Here is a 19,899-nt window from a genome sequence, read left to right as displayed (position 1 = left end):
GATTAAATTTCTAAAGTTGCTAACTAAATTCCTTAAAGATCCTTGAAAACATTTCATTTGCATTCATAACATTGCATAACAGGTTTCCTATGATGGGTTTCTCATCCTTCCTCGCTGTTTATTTCAGCATCATGAATCTCGAACAATCAGTTAAGGATCTTCAAGCTCAAAACACCGAGTTCCAAGCCTTGATTCTGAATTTGTCCAAAGGGCAAGAAGAGCTGAAAGCCATGTTGACTAAAAAGAAGAAGAAAAAGGGTAAGAAGACTAAGGTGAAAAAGCTTAGACCAATCTTGCAACTCAGAGATGCTGAAACCTCCGAAGACAGTGACGAAGATGAGCAAGATGATGATGCTAGTATCAAAACTGAGACAAAAAGTAACCATGATTCTGCCAAGCACTCTGACGAAGAAGAGGACTATCACCCTGAGGATGAACATCCTGATGACAAATATAAGTTGCTGGAAGAGCGTCTGAGAAGCGTGGAAATTCAGAAGATACCCGGGATGGATTTTGAGGAGTTGGGACTCATTCCTGGAGTCGTCATTCCCCCAAAGTTCAAAGCTTCTACTTTTGATAAGTATGATGGGGCATCCTGTCCCAAGATGCACTTAAGGTCCTATGTGAGGAAGATTCAGCCTCATACTGCTGACAAGAGGCTATGGATCCACTTCTTCCAAGAGAGCTTATCTGGAACTCAACTCGAATGGTACTATCAACTGGAAAGTACCGATATCCGTACATGGGAAGATTTGATGGGTGCCTTCTACCAACAATATCGATACAATTCCGACCTTGCACCAACTCGCATGCAACTACAAAGCATTTCTATGGGCTCTAATGAAAGTTTCAAAGAGTATGCTCAAAAATGGAGAGATCTAGCTGGAAGAGTCAAACCCTCCTTAACTGACAGAGAATTGGTCGATATGTTCATGAATACACTGACTGGACCTTTCTATAGTCATTTGCTGGGAAGTTCACAATCTGGATTCACTGAACTCATACTGACTGGGGAACGTGTTGAAAGCGGTATTCGAAGCGGTAAAATTCAAGTGGCTACATATTCTAATACCGCAAAGAAAGCGCACAATGAGAGGAATGAATCCAGTACTGTGGGATCAGTCCTAGCCTCTAATCAAGTGTTGGTACGACAAAAGGGCAACCAGCGTAAACAAGGCGCATCTAAAAGACAATTCACAAAAATCAACATAACTTTGGCTGAAGCGTTACAACAGTTGCTGAAAGCAGGGTTGATTACTTTAAAGGATCCTCCTCTGAAGCCTAATACTGCATCTCATCAATATAACCCTAATGCAAGGTGCGCTTATCACTCCGACAGCATTGGACATGACACTAATGATTGTTGGCCGCTGAAGAACAAAATCCAGGATATGATTGACGCCGGAGAAATTGAGTTCGACGCTCCTGCAACCATGCCTAATCACAACAAGAGTGCTAATACTGTGGATGGCTAGAAGGGTGGACTTTAAGATCATTAGTTTTACTTTCAGTTGCAATTCCTTTTTCTGTTTGTTTAAACATTTGACTTATGATAGACATTATTTGTTTTAATAATCATCATCAGTGCATTGCATATGTTTGTCTTGAGTAATTTATCTCGCTATCACTCTTTTTAAATTATGTCTTTACTTTGCATATGTTTTGTGATACTCGACTCCTACTAAAAGTTGTATGCCTTTCGAGGGAGGATGACGAAAACAATACCGTAACCTTATGCAATATGCTTTTGAACGGACTATGTTGACGATGTACAGGCATTGTTTCAATTCCTAAACAGTGGAGATATAAGGATGTTAATCCCTCGTCAACCCCTTTGAGCCTAAGAAGTAGAAGTTTCTTCCTTGTACTAATTAAAACCATTGATTATAACCTGGGGCAGGGTAGTTCTCAGTTAATTTGGCTGTGCATTCTATTTTAAGAGAATCATTCAGTACACCTTTCGATAAAGGCTTCAATCACAAGCGTTCATCCGCACACATCAAAGAAGTGTTGGAGATGACAATCAAAAAACAATGATGGTTCGTCAATCATCAAACAAGACAGTCAATATCTTCAAAAGAAAAAACGAAAAATATATATACAAAGAAAAACCTGCTAAGTCAAAAATCAAAAGACGACTTAGGCAAAATCAAGGCATCCCGCTGACTGTAATCTCAGAAATAAACAGTTCAGGCAAAAGTTAGGGATATCAAAAAGATGAAAAAAGAGAAGTCAATATACAACACAATGTTGTGACTACCAAAGGAAGAAGCGACTGCCATCTCAAAAGCTTTCCTTGCTTGTGAACCATCATCATTATCAAAGGTGCAAATCCAAAAGTCTCTTGGAACCTGAATGCACAAGTTGAATTAACTGAGCTTAGGATCGAAGATCATCACGAAAAGGGGTGGGTACAATCAATTTTTGAGCCTTTATCCTTCGTTTCTTAAACCGTGAACCAAGCCACGTTACAACCCTTAAAAGTCCTAACTGAAGCATGGTTAGTTCGAAAGCATACTGTCACAAAAAAAAGGTATCCTGACTCCTTAAGGTTTACCACAAATGCTGAGTTGACACTTCGTTTTTTTACAAACATCACGTTTTTATAAACATCATGCTTTTACATATCCAATTTTAATGTTTTTCAACAAACTCAAGACAGACATATACATTGCATCTCATGAATTAATTATTAAACATATTCTGCTACATAATTTCAAATGTTAGCATCAGAAAGAACTAGCACAGGGTATGACTAATGACTCAAAGTTATCCCAACCAACAAAGATTACTCCAAAGAAGCAATGTATCCTACATATACAAGGGGCATGACGCAGTTTATCCAATCAATCTGGGGCAATCAAGTCAAGAATCGAAGAATCTCTCAAATTCTAAACAGTCAAGGGCATACACCCAAGTGGGCCCGAAGCTACTTCCCGATCAGTCAGGGGCATCATACGATTACTAGGGGCATGTCGCCCATAGTGCACATCTCATAAAGTCCTCGCAAGGCGAATCTTCCCAAAGTTCCTACTAGCAGGGGCAAATCTATGCAAGTCCAGTTCGACATCTTGATCAATACTCAGTGACGTGTCCTAATCAAATCCAGGGATGGTAGTTGCTATAATACTGGGGGAAATATTCAAGGCATCCATGCCTTCCCGCAATTCCGATTTCACAAAATCATATCCCCACAGAGCAATCCTCAAGAAGATATCTTCAAACATACTCGTCCTGACAAAGACATAGCTCCTCAACAAAGTTTACATTTTCAACACTGCTGGTTCTCCCACACTTTGTTCTTCTCCAACATGGTTTATTAATATTTCTTATCCCCAGTCAGGGTACATCAAGTTACTGATCATCCCCAAGCAGAAACCATAAATCACCAGCTGAGCATCTTCAAGACAAGATCCGACAATAAAATCACAAGGATATAGAGATTTATTTTCTCAAACAGGACAACATAAATCATATTCGCATATCATATGTCATAAACATATTCATACATTGCGTACATCACTTCATGCAAGTTTCTCATTTATTGTGAGAATCCCATCTCATTCATTACATGCATCATGACATTGCATACTTTGTTTTCAGGTTCCGCCTCGACAAGCATTCCTTTCAAATATAATCGAGATGAAGATTCGTTCTGACAAGCCTTTTTTATATTCCAAAACTTCATCAAAATAACTTATCAACTGCAACGTACAAGCATTCTCAGTCAGATATGGTTAAATGTATGACTCGTTCTGGCATTATCCTTCAGATATGGTTTAATAAATAACTCGTTCTGACATCCTTCATCAGATATGGTCTAATGCATGACCCGTTCCGGTATTCTTAATCAGATATGGTCTAATATACGACCCGTTCCGGTATTCTTAATCAGATATGGTCTAATATACGACCCGTTCCGGTATTCTTAATCAGATATGGTCTAATATACGACCCGTTCCGGTATTTTTAGTCAGATATGGTCTAATATACGACCCGTTCCGATATTTTTAGTCAGATATGGTCTAAATGTATGACTCGTTCTGGCATTATCCATCAGATATGGTCTAATGTATGACTCGTTCTGCTATTTCTCTTCAGATATGGTCTAATGCATGACTCGTTCTGCTATTTCTCTTCAGATATGGTCCAATGTATGACTCATTCTGACATTCCTCTACAGATATGGTCTAAATATATGACTCGTTTCTCTCATCACGAACAACGCTAACACGATCAATCTCTAACTAATACTTCTCAAACACTCCAAACCGAATCTAATGCATGATTTGCTGGATGGCATCTTCAAGCCCATCTCCGACAAAAGTCTCTACTTCAGCTAGGGCAAATTTCTTGGTATTCTAGTGTTCAATCATCTTCCACCTTCAGATACCGACTGACATACAAACCACTCTACATCTTCAGGTTAAAGATAATTGAACAGGGGCAGCTGTCATACCCCAAAATTTGCCCGCCATATTTTATACTCAAGCTCATTTGAATATCAGAAGCTCAAGACTCGACTGACTGTACACTCTCCTAAACAACAACCCTCAAACTAGGTTTTTTGTTTCTCTTCAAGAAAAATCGAGTTCTGACAATTCAAGTGGACTTCATAACCTCCCATATGCCTCAAAGAAGCCCATGACCTTATGATATCACTTCATTTATTTATGTTATTTTTTTATTCATTATTTTATTGGTGTTATTTGAATACCAAATGAACTAGAAGAAAATAATAAATAAAATAATAATAATAAAAATAAAAAATGAGTGATGAGGAAATAAAAAGAATTAAATTATAAGAAAAAATAAAATTTTTTGGAAGCAAGGGCCCGTGTGAAGATTCATAGAGAATTAACAGAAACCAAAACAGCAAGATTAGATATGATGGCCAAATCAAATCTCAAGGATGCAAATTGCAAAGATATGATTCAAGTTTGAAAACCTAAATAACTCTCATATATATATATGCTAACAATTGGAGGCGGAGAGGAGGATTGGCCGCATCAAACACCATAGGAGAGCTTCGAAAACCGAAAACTCAAGGGCCATGGCAGAAGGCGTTTGAGATCAATTCAAGCACTCTCATACATCCAAAACGATTCCTCGTGGCTTTCTGAGACTAATCGCATCACCTCCATTGATTGAAGCATCTGGAATCACCACGAAAACGGCTCACGGTTTGCGTTTTTTCTTTCAATTTGGTTCCGATCATACACTAATCATAAACATGTTTGGCTCATATATTCATGACTATAAGGATCTGTGTGTTGTTTCGAGATAGTTTAATTGCATTTTAGGTACAGATTGAAGCATATACCATGGCTAGGGTTTCGAGTTTCAATTTGGGGATTCTCGAATTACAGGAAATTAGCCTGAACCATGGCCGCCAATAGATTCAGAGGATAATTTGTAATTGATCTATACCATTAAAATGCGTTAATTCATCGTTTGTCGTTAGGATTAAAATTGCAGGGCAAATACCACACTCAAAAAACGTGGCTTAAAGGTTTGCGTTTCTGGAAAAAGCAGCGAGGAAGAAGGCACCTCTGGGCGCGGGTTTCTGTGTTTTTTTTCAAATTCTAAATGAACTATTTTTATATATTGTTTGAGTTTGATGTTGTTAACAGCGCATGTATCTAGCACGGTTGGCCAAAGGAGAATACAATTCACTAAATGGACGCGGGTTCGATCCCCCGCGTCGTTTATGTTTGTTTTACTAATTTGTTTGTATGCCTTATGATCCAGTGCATCACCATCTACGCGTGATACAACGCACCCTCACATCACACCCCTTAGATCTCATGTTGAAGCTGATCGATGGTCTAAAGAGGGCAAGAACACCATAGTCCCTCAGAAGCCAGCCACACAAGATCATAAGTTGAGTTTCTTCTTTTAAACTTTTTATTCCTTTATTTTATTTATATATTATTTAACTATTTGTTTTCTTTTAAAAAATAAATTATTTAAAATATCTTCCTTAATAAATCTTGTTCTAAATTTCCTTTTTTCATAAAAAAAAAACATAAAAAATAAAAATATTTTTTAACAATTGTATTTGATTAAAATAATTAAGTGTCTTAAATTAATTTAATTCGTTTAATTGTTTAATTAAATATAAACATTTTATTAATTGATTTAAAATATTTCTTATGATTAGGACATTTAATCGAAACCTTATTTTCACCGATTTAATTAATTAGGTGAAAAAACCAATGATTAATTTGGCTTTTTATTTATTCTATTAACCATGGCTAACTTGTGCCTTAATCAGGGTTTACGAGAATTTGCCCTGCACTAAGAAAAATATTTGTCTATGTCCTTTTCAGGGTTTATCTCCAGATGCCTTCCGACTATGCGCCACGTCAAAAGAACAAAGCTAAGTTCTAAACCCTTCTTTTATTATTATTATTATTATTATTATTTATTTTATATGATTAGGGTTTAATTTTCTCGTCAATAGAACTCCTCCTACACTTATATTTTTGTCAATTCTCTGATGATCAGGTTCAATATTCAAGGCTCGAGGCAAACCTTTGCCCATCAACCTTCCAATCAAAGCTAAGTCTTTATCTATTCATTTTAATTTCATTTGTCTCTTTTATTGGTGATTGATTATGGTTAGTCGTATTTGCCTCTGAACCGATAATGCACTCATCCTCTTCTGTTTATTCTTCCTTTTCAATTTTCAGGGTTTGATGACCGCCAAAGCTACGAGTTTGGTAACCCTAAAACCTTAATATTTTTCTTTGTTTATTATTACTTATGTCAAACCCTATTGGGATCCGCTGGTTTCATTTTCCCCTTCCCCTTTATTGCTTTATATACTGCGTGGTTAGTAACTTAGGGAGTGCAACTCTGAATCAATTAGAATCACTAATTATAAGATAAATATTATCTGAATATAATCACGTGAATGTTGCACACACGCACTCTTTTGGGGTAACCTCTTTGTTGCCTTGTTGCCTGTTGCCTTTGTGTTTTTTTGCAGAATAAGCCACGTCCCTCGAATATGAGGGTACCTCAGCCATGTTGCCTCGATAAAAAGGTCACGACCCTAAATGATGCTGCCTTCGATACACAAATGACCTCGACCCTCGGAAGTTGCCTACGAAAAAAGGCCGAGGTATCTTCTGGCTGCCTACGAAATGGCTTATTCTGATCCTTGCCTTAGACTACCTGCCCTTCTATGGCATGGGACAGTCTTATGGCAAAGGATGCTTCGATGACCCTTCAACCTCCAAACGAAAGGCTTCCTGCCCTCTTATGGCAAGGATAGACCCTTTCATTCTGAAAGGCTAAAAAGAGACCTATCATCTGAGTTTAAGGTAATTGCCCCTAATTGCCTTGCAATGCTCAAACTTTCATTATATTCTTTCTCATAATTTTTCAAAAGGGCTACGCTCATTTACAAGCTAAAGTCCCTATCTCTTTCATCTACATTTTCTAAACAAACGAGCAAGCAAAGCAATTAAGAGCCCATGGAAAACCATGGATGCAAAGGGTGCCTTACACCTTCCCTTTGCATAAATTACCCCCCGAACTCAGATTTTCTTTAAAAAGGTTTTTTTTCTGTTTCTTTTTGCCTTTCCGAATTTGTTTGGATAAAATAAAAGTCGGTGGCGACTCTTGCTTAACCGCGACATTTCGATCGATAAAAAGTCAGTTCACCGTATTACACAAGCAAATGACAAAACAAAAATACATCATATAGAAACATTTCTAAGGCATTTTCATCATTTAAGGAAACTTAGGTCGACCTACTCTGTATTTGAGTCGACCTACAGAAGAAGTTTCTTTACAGAAACTAAAAAGGTCCAGTTGCGTCGACCTACTCACAATTTAGGTCGACCTAAATTGGTCATTTTTTTTTGTTACTTCTGTTAGGTCGACCCAGCCTCACTTTAGGTCGACCTACTGCTGTCATTTTTCCAGATTTGGGTCTGTTAGGTCGACCCGACCCATTCTCATTCATTCAAAACATTCCATTCTTTCATTCCCTCTCATTCTCATCACATTTGGTACGGCTAACCCTAATTCCTCAAACTCAAAATTGTCCAAAATCATCCTTCTCACACAAAATCACTAGCAAGAATGGCTCCAAAATCAAGAAAGGGAAAGGAAATTGCATCAAGTTCATCTTCTCAACCGGTAAGTGCTTTAACTCTTGTTCATCCGGATTGCAAAGATAATTTTGAAAAGTGGCAAATGAAAAGGAAGGTTGTCAAACAATATATCTATAATCAACATGTTGCCAAGCACATGCATATTCCAAATGTTGTCGATTTGGTTCAACATCAAAATATTCATATACTTTTGGAATGTGCTACACCGTATTGTGAGAATACAATTAGGGCATTCTATGCTGGTTTCACAAGAGAGGAGGGCTGTAATTTCAGATTTAAAATGGGGTCAAGATCCCATATTGTCGACAAACGGGCATGGATAAGTATATTCGGGCTTACACTTTTGGGAGATGAAGTTCGCATTGAAGACGGTGACATTCCGGGAAATTATGATCATGTCGCCTATATGAAATCCATTCTCAAAGATCCTGTTGTTCTTGACAAGCAAAATGAATCAATCACAGCTGGACATCTAAGAAGAGATCCTAGGCTTCTCAACTGGATCATCTCAAGGGTAATCCGACCACGAGCAGGGGGATTTTCAAGGATTGAACGTAACGAAGTGGTGTTAATGTATCTGATTCAAAACAGAACTCGTGTGCATTGGCCACACTTTCTAACTGATAAGTTTGAGGAAATAAAGCAGAAGACTACGGCTTTATGTTATGGTTCGATTATTCAAACTATTGTGAACCACTTTGGCATGAATCTTGATGGAGTGCCGTACATTCACTTGAAACAGAATCAAGATTTCTCTCAAACAACCTTAACCCTCATGGGATATCATTGGGATCCAAGTAGGAAAACCTATTATCTCATTCAAAAAGGGTCGGGAAAAGTCATCTACAATTACGATGATCCTACGGAATTTGGTCATATTCTTGAGAATGAAGAAGAAGGCAATGAGCATGAAATTGCCAATGATGAGGATCACAACATGGAAGATGCAGCCAATGACATGGATTCAAATTGGCAATATGTACCTCCTCAAGAGGAAGAAATTCCTTGGGGATACAAGGCTCCACCCCCTCCTGATCAGTCCAACATCATCTCCATGCTTGAAGCTATGAAACTCCAACAACAACAACATTTCGAAACACAGCAGCTTCAGTTCCAAACCATGCAGCAGCTTCAACAAGATAGGTATGATGAACAACAACGTCAATATCAATCGCTATATAGTTTGGTTCAAGACCACAAAAGCGATTTTGAGACTTTTGCCTCCAACTCCACTCTAAGACAGAATCAGTTTGAGGAAACGGCATTGCATCGTCATGCAAACATAAGTCAAAGCTTCAACACTCTTAACATGTCTGTGCTGGATCTGTTGGAACAAGTTGAAGAAGACCGGCCTCACACATTTCAAAGAGGAAGAGGAAGAAGGGGCAGGCGTTAGGATGGATTCTTCATCATATCATCATTTCATTGCATTTCATTTCATTAAGCATTGTGTTAAAATTCTATATGATGTAGTACTTTTTGTGTCATTTTCTATAAATCTCTTGGACTACTATGTATGTTGTGGTGTTTCTTTAAAACATGATTGGCTCTTATTGGTTCGATATCTACATGTTATCTATTACTATGAATGTCGATATCCTCTTTATATTTCTCTTGTTACTCTCCTACTCTGTCTCTTTGTTTCTCTTTTTGATGTTGTCAAAGGGGGAGATAGATGCAATAGATGCTGAGTGTACGGGGGAGCTTTGTGAAGAGATTGCTTGGTTGAGAGATAGATGCTGAATGTACGGGGGAGCTTTGGTGAGTCCTTATCACTTATCACCAAAGCTTCGACGAATGGTTTGCCATCATCAAAAAGGGGGAGTATGTGAAAACAAGATTACACTCAAAGATGTTTTTGATTCATGGCAAACTCAAATAAGCATTCAAACAACAAGGCGGAAGCAGAAAACTCAGAGAAAAGCAAGCATTGATCACTCATGATAGTACAGGATGATCTATTATGCTTATAGGTTGACTCAACACAAGCAAAACAAGAAGAATGCAGAAAAGCAGCAGTTAGGTCGACCTACTGTCAACCTAGGTCGACCTAAAATGAAGAAAAACTGCTAGGTCGACCTACACAACAACTAGGTCGACCTAATCTGAGAAAATGTCCCCAGAATGCATTTGAAGAAGATTCTGGTCGACCTACTCCTTAAACAGGTCGACCTAACTGGGAGCAAAATTCTGCAAGCTCTACTAGGTCGACCTAAGCACTACAAGAGGTCGACCTAACTGATCAAGAATGCCAAAAATTCTGTTTCTCTCATCTCCAACTGTTAAGCTATCATATATATTGTCAAAGGTTCAATTATTCAATGCAACACCAACGACTGAAAGATACACAAACGCTTCTCATCTTCGTTCTTCATCATCTCCAACACAATTACACATAATCATTCTTGCGTTGCGGGTTAGTGATGAGTTCGATAACGTCCATGGAACGGAATTGAAGATTCCTAGTGGGTGAAGGTTTGTGGGGTTTGTTTGTGAATAAAATCTGCGGGTTTTGTCCTCCACGACGGGTGGTTCTTGGGGGTTTTTATCAAGAGGCGTTCATTGAGGATTCGGATGAGTGTAACGATTGAGGAACGGGGAGTTCAAGGAATCAAGACACTGTAGAAGGGAATCAAAGTGAAGCTCTTGGATAACCTTGATCTTGCTCAAGATTAAGGGGGAAGAAGATTCAAAGGATCGACATAATTGGTTTATCGTTTATCGCTTTGTTATCTTCTTTGTATATACTACTTTCAACATTAATGAAAGATTACCCAATTTCAATTTGGAATTGGGGGCAGACGTAGTCGTAGCGAGGACGATCGACGAACTGCCTAAACAAATATCGTGTTCTTGTCGCTTTTACTTTTTCATTTACATTCTGTTCATATTTGGTTATAATAGCAAATTGATCAACGATTCGAGTGTTAAGATTGTGAATTAAGAACTTACATAAACATCACAATCCACCACACATTGAATTACCTTCAATTTGATCATTATCACCAAGTGTTTGTATATTTGTTTCTATCACTCTTACTGCATTGCAAACATTGTCCATCATACAAAAAGTTAATCTGATTTTCAATAAGAGCAACGCTTTGATTCTGCAACATATACTCTTATCACTTACCTCAAGTCTTTGACTGGTTTTTAAACACATATACAATCGTTTCGATAGTGGTTCGGAATAGACGCGAGTCGATTCAGAATCACTTCCGCTGAAAAGTCATTTAACTCCGTAAAACTGTGAACGATCTATTCACCCCACCTCTAGATCCTAAGGCCAGCGTCTAACAGTTTTTAATTATTTTTTTTAGTTTTGTGGTGAGTATTATAAAGTTAATTTTCTCAATCTATTTTGAGAGAAATATGAGAGAAAATTATGAATATTACAAAGTATAAATTTATATTCCTAAGATAATCCGTCTATTTTATTGTTTTAAGTGAATAATGATATAAGTTTATTATTTAACGTTGAAACACCTCTTTTGTTTTATTTTATTTTGATATTTAGAAAGAAAATTTTTTTACCCACCTCCCTACTTTTTTGGTCACCTCTGGTGAAAAATCAAATATACCCCTTACTTTGGAAATACTTTCCGAAATGCAAGTAAATATTGTTTTCGAAGATGCATCTCCGAAAGCGTCTTTTTTTTTTCTTCAAAATTTGTCTTATTTCGAAAATGCATTTCCGAAATACTGCGCGTTTTGCAGATTAAGCAAAACAGCCTCACTCCCCCATTCATTTTACCCTAAATCTTCTTCAAACTTCCTCTCTGCAAAATTTCTGCAAAAGCAAGTGTGTAGTTCACAGCAGGCAACCCAGCACGCATCAGACAGGGTAGAGAGACCCAGACTGCGTCGGCTAGACGCGAGCGGGCGGCACAGCTGGCGTCGACGCAGGGACGTGGGCAGGGACGGGGACGCGTGCGAGTTCCCGTGCAGATGGACGAGGGTACTTCTGCATTTGGATCGAGGAGTCGTCTGGCTCGGGTATCTTCTTCCCGCCAGCGAGAGGAGGAGGAGGAGGAGGCAGTTCCATACCACGAGGCGGAGGAGGTACCAGATGTTGACCCTCCACACGGGGAGGAGGAGGAGCAGGAGGAGGGCTACCCGGGAGGGCCCAGTGACACGACCTTGCTGATTACCTACCACGAGCACGTCGCTCGGCGTATCTGGGGGGGGAGAGGTATTTTTATATTTTGCCCGACTTTATTATTTAACCGTTTTTAATTTAGCTGTTTATTCAACATTTTCTTAACGGTCTAATTAACAGTGTTTTTTATTTGTTTTTGTTATAACAGGAGAGACAGACTTTGAAATAAGTGAACCACGCCCGGAAGGTTTTCAGTCTCTTTAAACCAGAGACACAATGATTTAACGACGCGGTGAGAGCTTTAGGGCTTAGTGGGTTGTACATGACGGGGTATACCACCATCAGCCACGGCATGCAGGGGGCCTTTGTGGAGAGGTGGCACAGGGAGACGTCTTCTTTCCACTTACCGGTTGGGGAGATGACGATCACCTTGCACAATGTGCAGTGTCTTCTCCACTTGCCGATTAGGGGGATGCTGCTGGACCATTCCCAGATCCAGAGGATCGAAGCCAGTGAGTGGATGACGCTCTATTTGGGTATGGAGCCAGATATGGCTAACTATGAGTGTGAGACGACAAATGGGCCTCATATCCGGTTCACCACTCTGAAAGCTTATTTCGAGCACCACCTGGCGGCGGCGGCCGAATCCGAGGAGGCGGATGATGGCCTATTTGTGGAGTATCACTGTGGCTGTGCTCTCCGGTGCTGGTTCATGTTTGTGGTAGGCGCTGCTATCTTTGTGGACAAGAGTACAAGATATGTCGACGTGACCTACCTCCGCTACTTCATGGACGTGACTACCGTTCACCAGTGGAACTGAGGGTAAGCTATTCTGGTATACCTATACCAGAAGCTGAATGAGGCCTCCAACTGGAGGACCAGGCAGTTGACCAGATCCTGCACACTACTTACGGTACGTTTCATTTTAATTGTTTCACATTTATTTATGTTTCGTATTTATTTTTTATACTTTATCGTGTTTGTGTTTCAGAGCTGGATCATCTCCTACTTCCCCCATATCCACGGCTTTCGCGTTGATACTGAGTACGAGGACGAGATGCCCAGGGCCGCCCGATACGTTCTCCAGAGGGGAAAAATACAGTGGGACCATACCATGAGTACCTCGACCGCACGATGCACGATGACATCCGTTGGAGGCCATTCAGCGAATACACTGATGTTGTCCCCTTTGACAGCATCTCGTTATATTCTGGTTGGTTGGCATGCGGGACCAACACCATGGTGCGGTATCTCCCTGAGCGGTGTATGCGACAGTTTGGATTTGTGCAGCTGATACCCATGTCACCTTTTGAGGCTGCTCCCGACACAGTGACCCGAGTGCAGCTCACTGACATATTTGCAGATTGGGAGCGTCATGTGGTCCTGAAGGAGTATTGTCGCATTAGGGTCACCCAAGACTGGCACAGTGTGGAGGGGTATGTCACATGGTTCTATCGGGTGTCACATCCTCTGATGAGACCCGACGCTCTCGGAGCTCCTAGGCCAGCACACGAGGAGATCCTGGAGAACCAGCAGGCCGAGGATGACCACGTCATTGATCTCCTGCCGATCTGTCAGCGGATAGAGATGCTTGGACGGGACGCGTTGGATCGAGGTATCGTTGATTAGGGCGGTCCAGAGGCAGTCGCCGTGATGGGGAGGATCGTCACTGATGCGGGCCGTGCGGCGGCATACAGGCGGCAGAGGAGGTCCCAGGGAGAGAGGGTTAAGCATACCCAGTAGGGGTTCGGGTTTATTTTTTTTGTATTCGGATTATATATTTCGCACAATATGACTCGGTCTGTATATATTATTTGAATTTTATTTATTATATTCGTATTTTACGTTGATATATCGTTTGTTTTGTTCGGCTTTTTCGTTTTGTATCTATTATACGTGCAATATATCTTTCGTACGGGACTATTAGAAAAACCATAAAAAAAAAGAGACTTCTGCATAATTCGGAAATGCACTTTCGAATTACACTAAAATCTGAAAAAAGGTGTTTTCGGAAGTGCATCTCCGAAAACACCCCCTATTTGGTGTTTTCGGAAGTGCACTTCCGAAGTCTGGGAAAATTTAGAAAAAAAATACTTCGAAAATGCATTTCCGAAGCAGGGGTAAAGTGGGGTTTTCGCTGGGGGTGACCCCCATAGAGAGGTGGGTAAAGAAAAAACCATTTAGAAATTATTCTTAAGGTATTCTTCAAATATATCAAAAGAATTTTATCAAGAATGATTACAATTTTTATGTCACTATCCATACGATATATGTCATAAAGTATATTGATGGGGTGGTGGTCGAGATTCTGTCACGTTATACGGACGACAATCATAGTGATCCTATTATTGATGTATATGATGTACCAAATTATAAAGTTAAAATGCAAAGATAAACAACATTCAGATGCACGGGATGTGTTGATGTGCATAAGGTATATCCTTATGCACGGTGCATAAATACTTAAATATTGTTTATATTACTCAGAGTATTATATTTATTACTCAAAATAATATACAGATTACTCAAAATAGTATAAATATTACTCAGAACAATGAATATATTACTCAAAATAGTTAAAATTCGATATTACTCAGAATGGGTAAATATTACTCAAAATAGTGTACTCATTACTCACAATTAATATTTACTCATAATTAATAGATGTGTACAAATAATGCATATATTATCCATGGATTATGATATTATTACTCGTTTCTAACTAAAATGTTACTCGGAACAATTTAAATATTATTTGTACGAGACTTATGCACCGTGCATAAGGATACACCTTATGCAGATCAACCTGACCCCAGATGCACATCTAAAGAACTATGATATTATCAGTAAAATATATTTGCTAAGTGAGAGTTTTTAAAATATTTTATATTTAAATATTATTTAATTAATATATTATAATAATTATTATATATATATATATAAAATATTTATTAAATTAAAAATATCTTAATCAATTAAGTCATATAAAGTTATAATTAACAAAAATAATTAATTTTTTTTAAAATTAATTAATTAAATATTAACTCGAATCATTTTCAAAATAATAGAAATAGTGTAATCATCTTTTATATATATATATATATATATATATATATATATATATATATATATATATATATATATATATATATATATGTATAAAAGTTATAGTTTTCAATATACAATATACAAACAAATAGTTTTTTTTTCTAATAAGCAATTGAATTAAGAAATCGCACTAGGGGTGCAACCCTTACAACGAACTACAAAGACATAAAACATCTTAGCGGTAATTTGTACCACTCATAGAAGGTAGAAAAAGAAGAAGACATATTGTTACTTGTTACTAGCTAACCAACTCCAAGAGAAGTACATGACATTATAAAACACCACATCAAAACTATACGGTACTTGCTTGAATATGATAGAATTACGCATGATCCAAATACTCCATATGGTAGCAATCCATATAGTGTTAATCTTCACACTTGCATTAGCAATCTTTACCTTCTCCTGCGAAACACCAAAATCCTTGAACTACTCAGTTGTAAAAGATAACTTTCCCTAACCACAAGAAAATCCACTCCCACAACTTCTTAGATACTTGACATAGAAAGAAAATATGAAGCAAGGTCTTTATTCTTCACATCTATAAAGAATTTAAGAAGACATTATAAAGACTTTTGAGTGAGATGCATAAGCTAACTAATTTTTGTGTTTCACATTAGTAGAAAAGACTTATCTTAGTAGGTAATCATAAAGTTTTATCTCATTGACTAGTATGTTATAAATTAGGGTTAATTATGTTTTTAATCCCTATAAATATGCGACCCTGCAATTTTAGTCCCTCTAAATTTTTTTTCAAAGAATGGTTCTCACAAACTTTTCCGTCTCCAACATTGGTCCCTCCCGTTAGTTTCCACTAACGGAGGCTGACGTGGCATGCCACGTGGAAGACAGATTGGCAAAAATCTGAAAACATATAAAATTGCGGGGGTTTTAAACCTCCTCTAAACTAACCCAAAAAAAAAAAACAAAAATCTTAGTTTAGGACTTTTCTCCAACACCTTGCAAGCAAGATTTTGCATTGAGTGTGTGTTTGAAAAAACTTACATCAGTGAACAACACACCTTCATCCAATATCCACTTCTCACGGCTTTTCAAACTCTTTTACTTTCTATTCCACACTTCTGTTTCAAATTTCAATTTGTCCCTAATCTCTTCTTTGCTTTAACCGAAAATCCACCTACTTCTCCTAAATTCTCGTGCAAAACCAAGAAACTCCCTCTGTTCATACATACATCTAAAAAACATCCTCCCCTCAACTCTCAACATTACTTCTTGAACAAAAATGACATCCATCATTATACACAATCAACAAATTCAAAACTCAATCAACCAAAGATTCAAAATATTGTTCTGAATGTTAAACATGAGCAACACACACTATTGAAACATACAACAAATATTATCATGTTATTAAGCACAAACTGAAGAAATATAACCTTGAAGCGCACATAATGAAACTCTGGTAAGGCTCCATCAACGATGACCTTGAAGGAATCTCAGGCAATTTGTCTCTCTCTATTTTTTGCTTGCTTTACTTGCATCAAAATTATAGATCGGTTGAGTTGAATGAATGTTGTGTGTTGCTAGCAATTGTTGAGTTGAAGTAGATGTGTTGCATTTGTTGTGAATCCGTCGTGGTTTGTGGTGCGGTGTTGACGTTGTTGCGTAAAAGATGATGATGATGTGATTTGCTGAAGGTGTAGCTTCTTGGACGATGTAGCTCGTGACGGTGCTTTGTGAATCAGATCTACAGGTTAATCGGTGTTGAGTTATTGCTTAAGTTTTAAAATTTTGTGTTGATGTTGTTGCGTGATGCGTAGAACTTGAAGGATCTTTTGAAGGAGTAATCAGTGATGTATGAACCTGTTGTGATTACGGATCTGTGATGGATTGAAGATGAACATAAGGTACATGATCCATTTGTTGCGATACGAATTATTCTGCGTCAGAGTGAACTTGTGTGGATTGGTGATGTCATTGCAAGTTGTGTGGTTGTATTTGCAAATGTGTTTATATTTTGTGAGTTATGTCGAAGGTGTGAAGCTGAGTCAGAGAATATGTGTTGTTCACTGATGTGCTTTGCAGGTCGGTTCAATAGAGTTTTGCAGGTTTGGTTAATGTAAGATGTTGGTGGGTGATGCAGTTTCACATAATTGAGTGTGTTTCCCAAAAATCTTAGTTCTGAACATGCTTCCAAGGTGTTTGAGAAAAGTTCAGAACCAAAATTTTTGTTTTTTTTTGTTTGTTTAGAGGAGGTTTAAAACCCCCGCAATTTCATATGTTTTCAGATTTTTGCCAATCTGTCTTCCACGTGGCGTGCCACGTCAGCCTCCGTTAGTGGAAACTAACGGGAGGGATCAATGTTGGGGACGGAAAAGTTTGTGAGGATCATTTATTAAAAAAAATTTTTAGAGGGACTAAAATTGCAGGGTCACATATTTATAGGGACCTCCGGCATATTTAACCCTATAAATTATTCATTTGTTTATTATATTTCACATTTAAAATATGATTGGTATCATATATGCAGAGAATGTCTTATGTAATTCATTTTAATAAAAATTCCATTCAAAATAAATATAAAAGATAAAAAAATGTGACTTCAATTAATAATAAAGTATATGATTGTACACAAGAAGAGAGTATGAAGATTCATTATTGGTTTTCTTATATATACATTCTTGTAAGACCCTAATTCTATATATATTCTTTTGAAAGAAACCAGTACCAAAGTGCCAACAAAGCCAGCAAATTGAATTCTCAAAGGCAAGTGTCATAGTAATTCTATACTCTCTCTCTTTTCTCTCAAACAAACAACAAACCGACTTGCTTTATCTTTTTTCTCCACTAACACAAAAAGACTCACCACCCTTTTGCTTTTCTGTTTTTCTTTTTTGGATTGTTGTAGCTAGATCCACAACAAAAACTAAACAAAGATGATCCCAGAACTCTTTGGTAATGGTGCTAGTGAAAGAAACTACTCTTCCATTAATGGAGGAGGACTTGGAGGAGGACTTTTACTTCAACCAACAACAACAACACAGTCTCCTTCTTCTCTTCCTTCTTCTTCTCCTTGTCCATCTTCCACAACCACCATCCCCACCACCACCACCACTTCCACACCAGCAACCACCCCCTCATCTGAAAACCAACAAAGTCTGAGGTGTCCACGATGTGATTCATCCAACACCAAGTTCTGCTACTACAACAACTACAACCTCACTCAGCCTCGCCATTTCTGCAAAACATGCCGTCGTTACTGGACAAAAGGCGGCGCTTTACGTAACGTCCCCATCGGAGGAGGCTGCCGGAAAAACAGAAACATTGGCGCGTCGAACAACTCGGCAAAAACATCAGTAAACAAGATGAAGACAGTTGCATCTGAGTTTATAGGAAGGTCAGGTGGTCAAGGGTTTGATCTTGAACATGTTGTTCCACCACCAAGCCAAATCCTCTGGGGCTCTCCACAAAATTCTCATCTACTTTCCTTGCTAAGATCTAACCAAAACCCTAACCCTAACCTTGTTAAGGAAGAAGGGAATAACTTATTAGGGTCCCATGTTTCTCACATGATGAGTTCTCAGCCGTTGGTTTCATCAAATGGCTATGATGGTATTGGACATGTTCTATGCAACCCATTTTGGAGAAACAATCATGATCAAACTCAACATTTACAAAACGGTGGCTTTGTACTTGGGGAACAACATCCACAACATCAGCATCAAAGCAGTGGAATCCAAGAACTTTACCAGAAGCTAAGGTCTTCAACATCATCATCATCAGGTAATAATTATTGTAGTGAGATTTCATCTTCACCAACAGTGTTACTAGGGAACGTGGCTTCTAATACCTCTACTATATCAAACATTTTGGAGACAACTTCAGTTCCTGCTGCTGAATTAGGGTACTGGAATCCAATTCCAACCCTTACTTGGTCTGATCTTCCAACCACCAATGGTGCATATATCCATAACAGTAATAATTAATCTTCTTTTCTTTTTTAGATAGTAGCATAGGTTTTGCATCTTAGTGTATGCTTGTTTAGCCATGAGTTAAACAAAATTACAGTACTACTACTGTAATTTTGCTAAAACTCTAAATTGTAGTTTTTGTCGAAATCTTTGATTTCGACAATCCTACCATTAAACTCAAGCATGCATTAATTTGTATCTTAGAGTTTGTTTCTATGGTGTGGTTGATTTTGGTTTGGTTTGGGTGGTATATGAATGTGGATCATCATGCAATAATTTGTATCTTTCTTACTGTTTTTTATTTAAGTTTAGTTGAATGTGTGATTGGTTAAGTTATTAATTTGAATTCTTAATATTAGTTGCTAAGTTTCATCATTTTATGTTTTGTTTACTCAGAATTGATATTCTCCAACAAGAAAATTAGAGAAAATAATTAAGAAAAAAAAATTAAAAGGTGACTAGAAGAGAGAAAATAATTAAGAAAAATATAAATAAAAATTATAAAGCTGCTGTAAGATACACATTCTTGGTCTACTCAAAACTATAAGGTTTAATTTGATTTAACATATGAATATAAATTAATCTAACAAGCATGATTTTACGTTGTATCTTATGATCTCTATTCACTTTC

General features: G+C 37.9%; 1 protein-coding gene across 1 annotated transcript; it reads left to right on the top strand.

Moving 5' to 3' along the window:
* The first annotated feature begins 18,014 nt into the window (after positions 1-18,014).
* LOC131607835 (dof zinc finger protein DOF5.3-like) lies at positions 18,015-19,608 on the top strand. Its single transcript, XM_058879795.1, has one exon. The coding sequence runs from the start codon at positions 18,234-18,236 to the stop codon at positions 19,281-19,283; it is 1,050 nt and encodes a 349-aa protein (XP_058735778.1). The 5' UTR covers positions 18,015-18,233; the 3' UTR covers positions 19,284-19,608.
* Positions 19,609-19,899: the final 291 nt, after the last annotated feature.

This window comes from Vicia villosa, linkage group LG1 (assembly GCF_029867415.1).
Source record: "Vicia villosa cultivar HV-30 ecotype Madison, WI linkage group LG1, Vvil1.0, whole genome shotgun sequence".
NCBI classification, from domain to species: domain Eukaryota; kingdom Viridiplantae; phylum Streptophyta; class Magnoliopsida; order Fabales; family Fabaceae; genus Vicia; species Vicia villosa.
This window is presented reverse-complemented; position numbering and strand designations above follow the sequence as displayed.

Coding starts and splice junctions, on each gene's coding strand:
- LOC131607835 (XM_058879795.1), top strand. CDS start 18,234: ATGATCCCAGAACTCTTTGGTAATGGTGCTAGTGAAAGAAACTACTCT.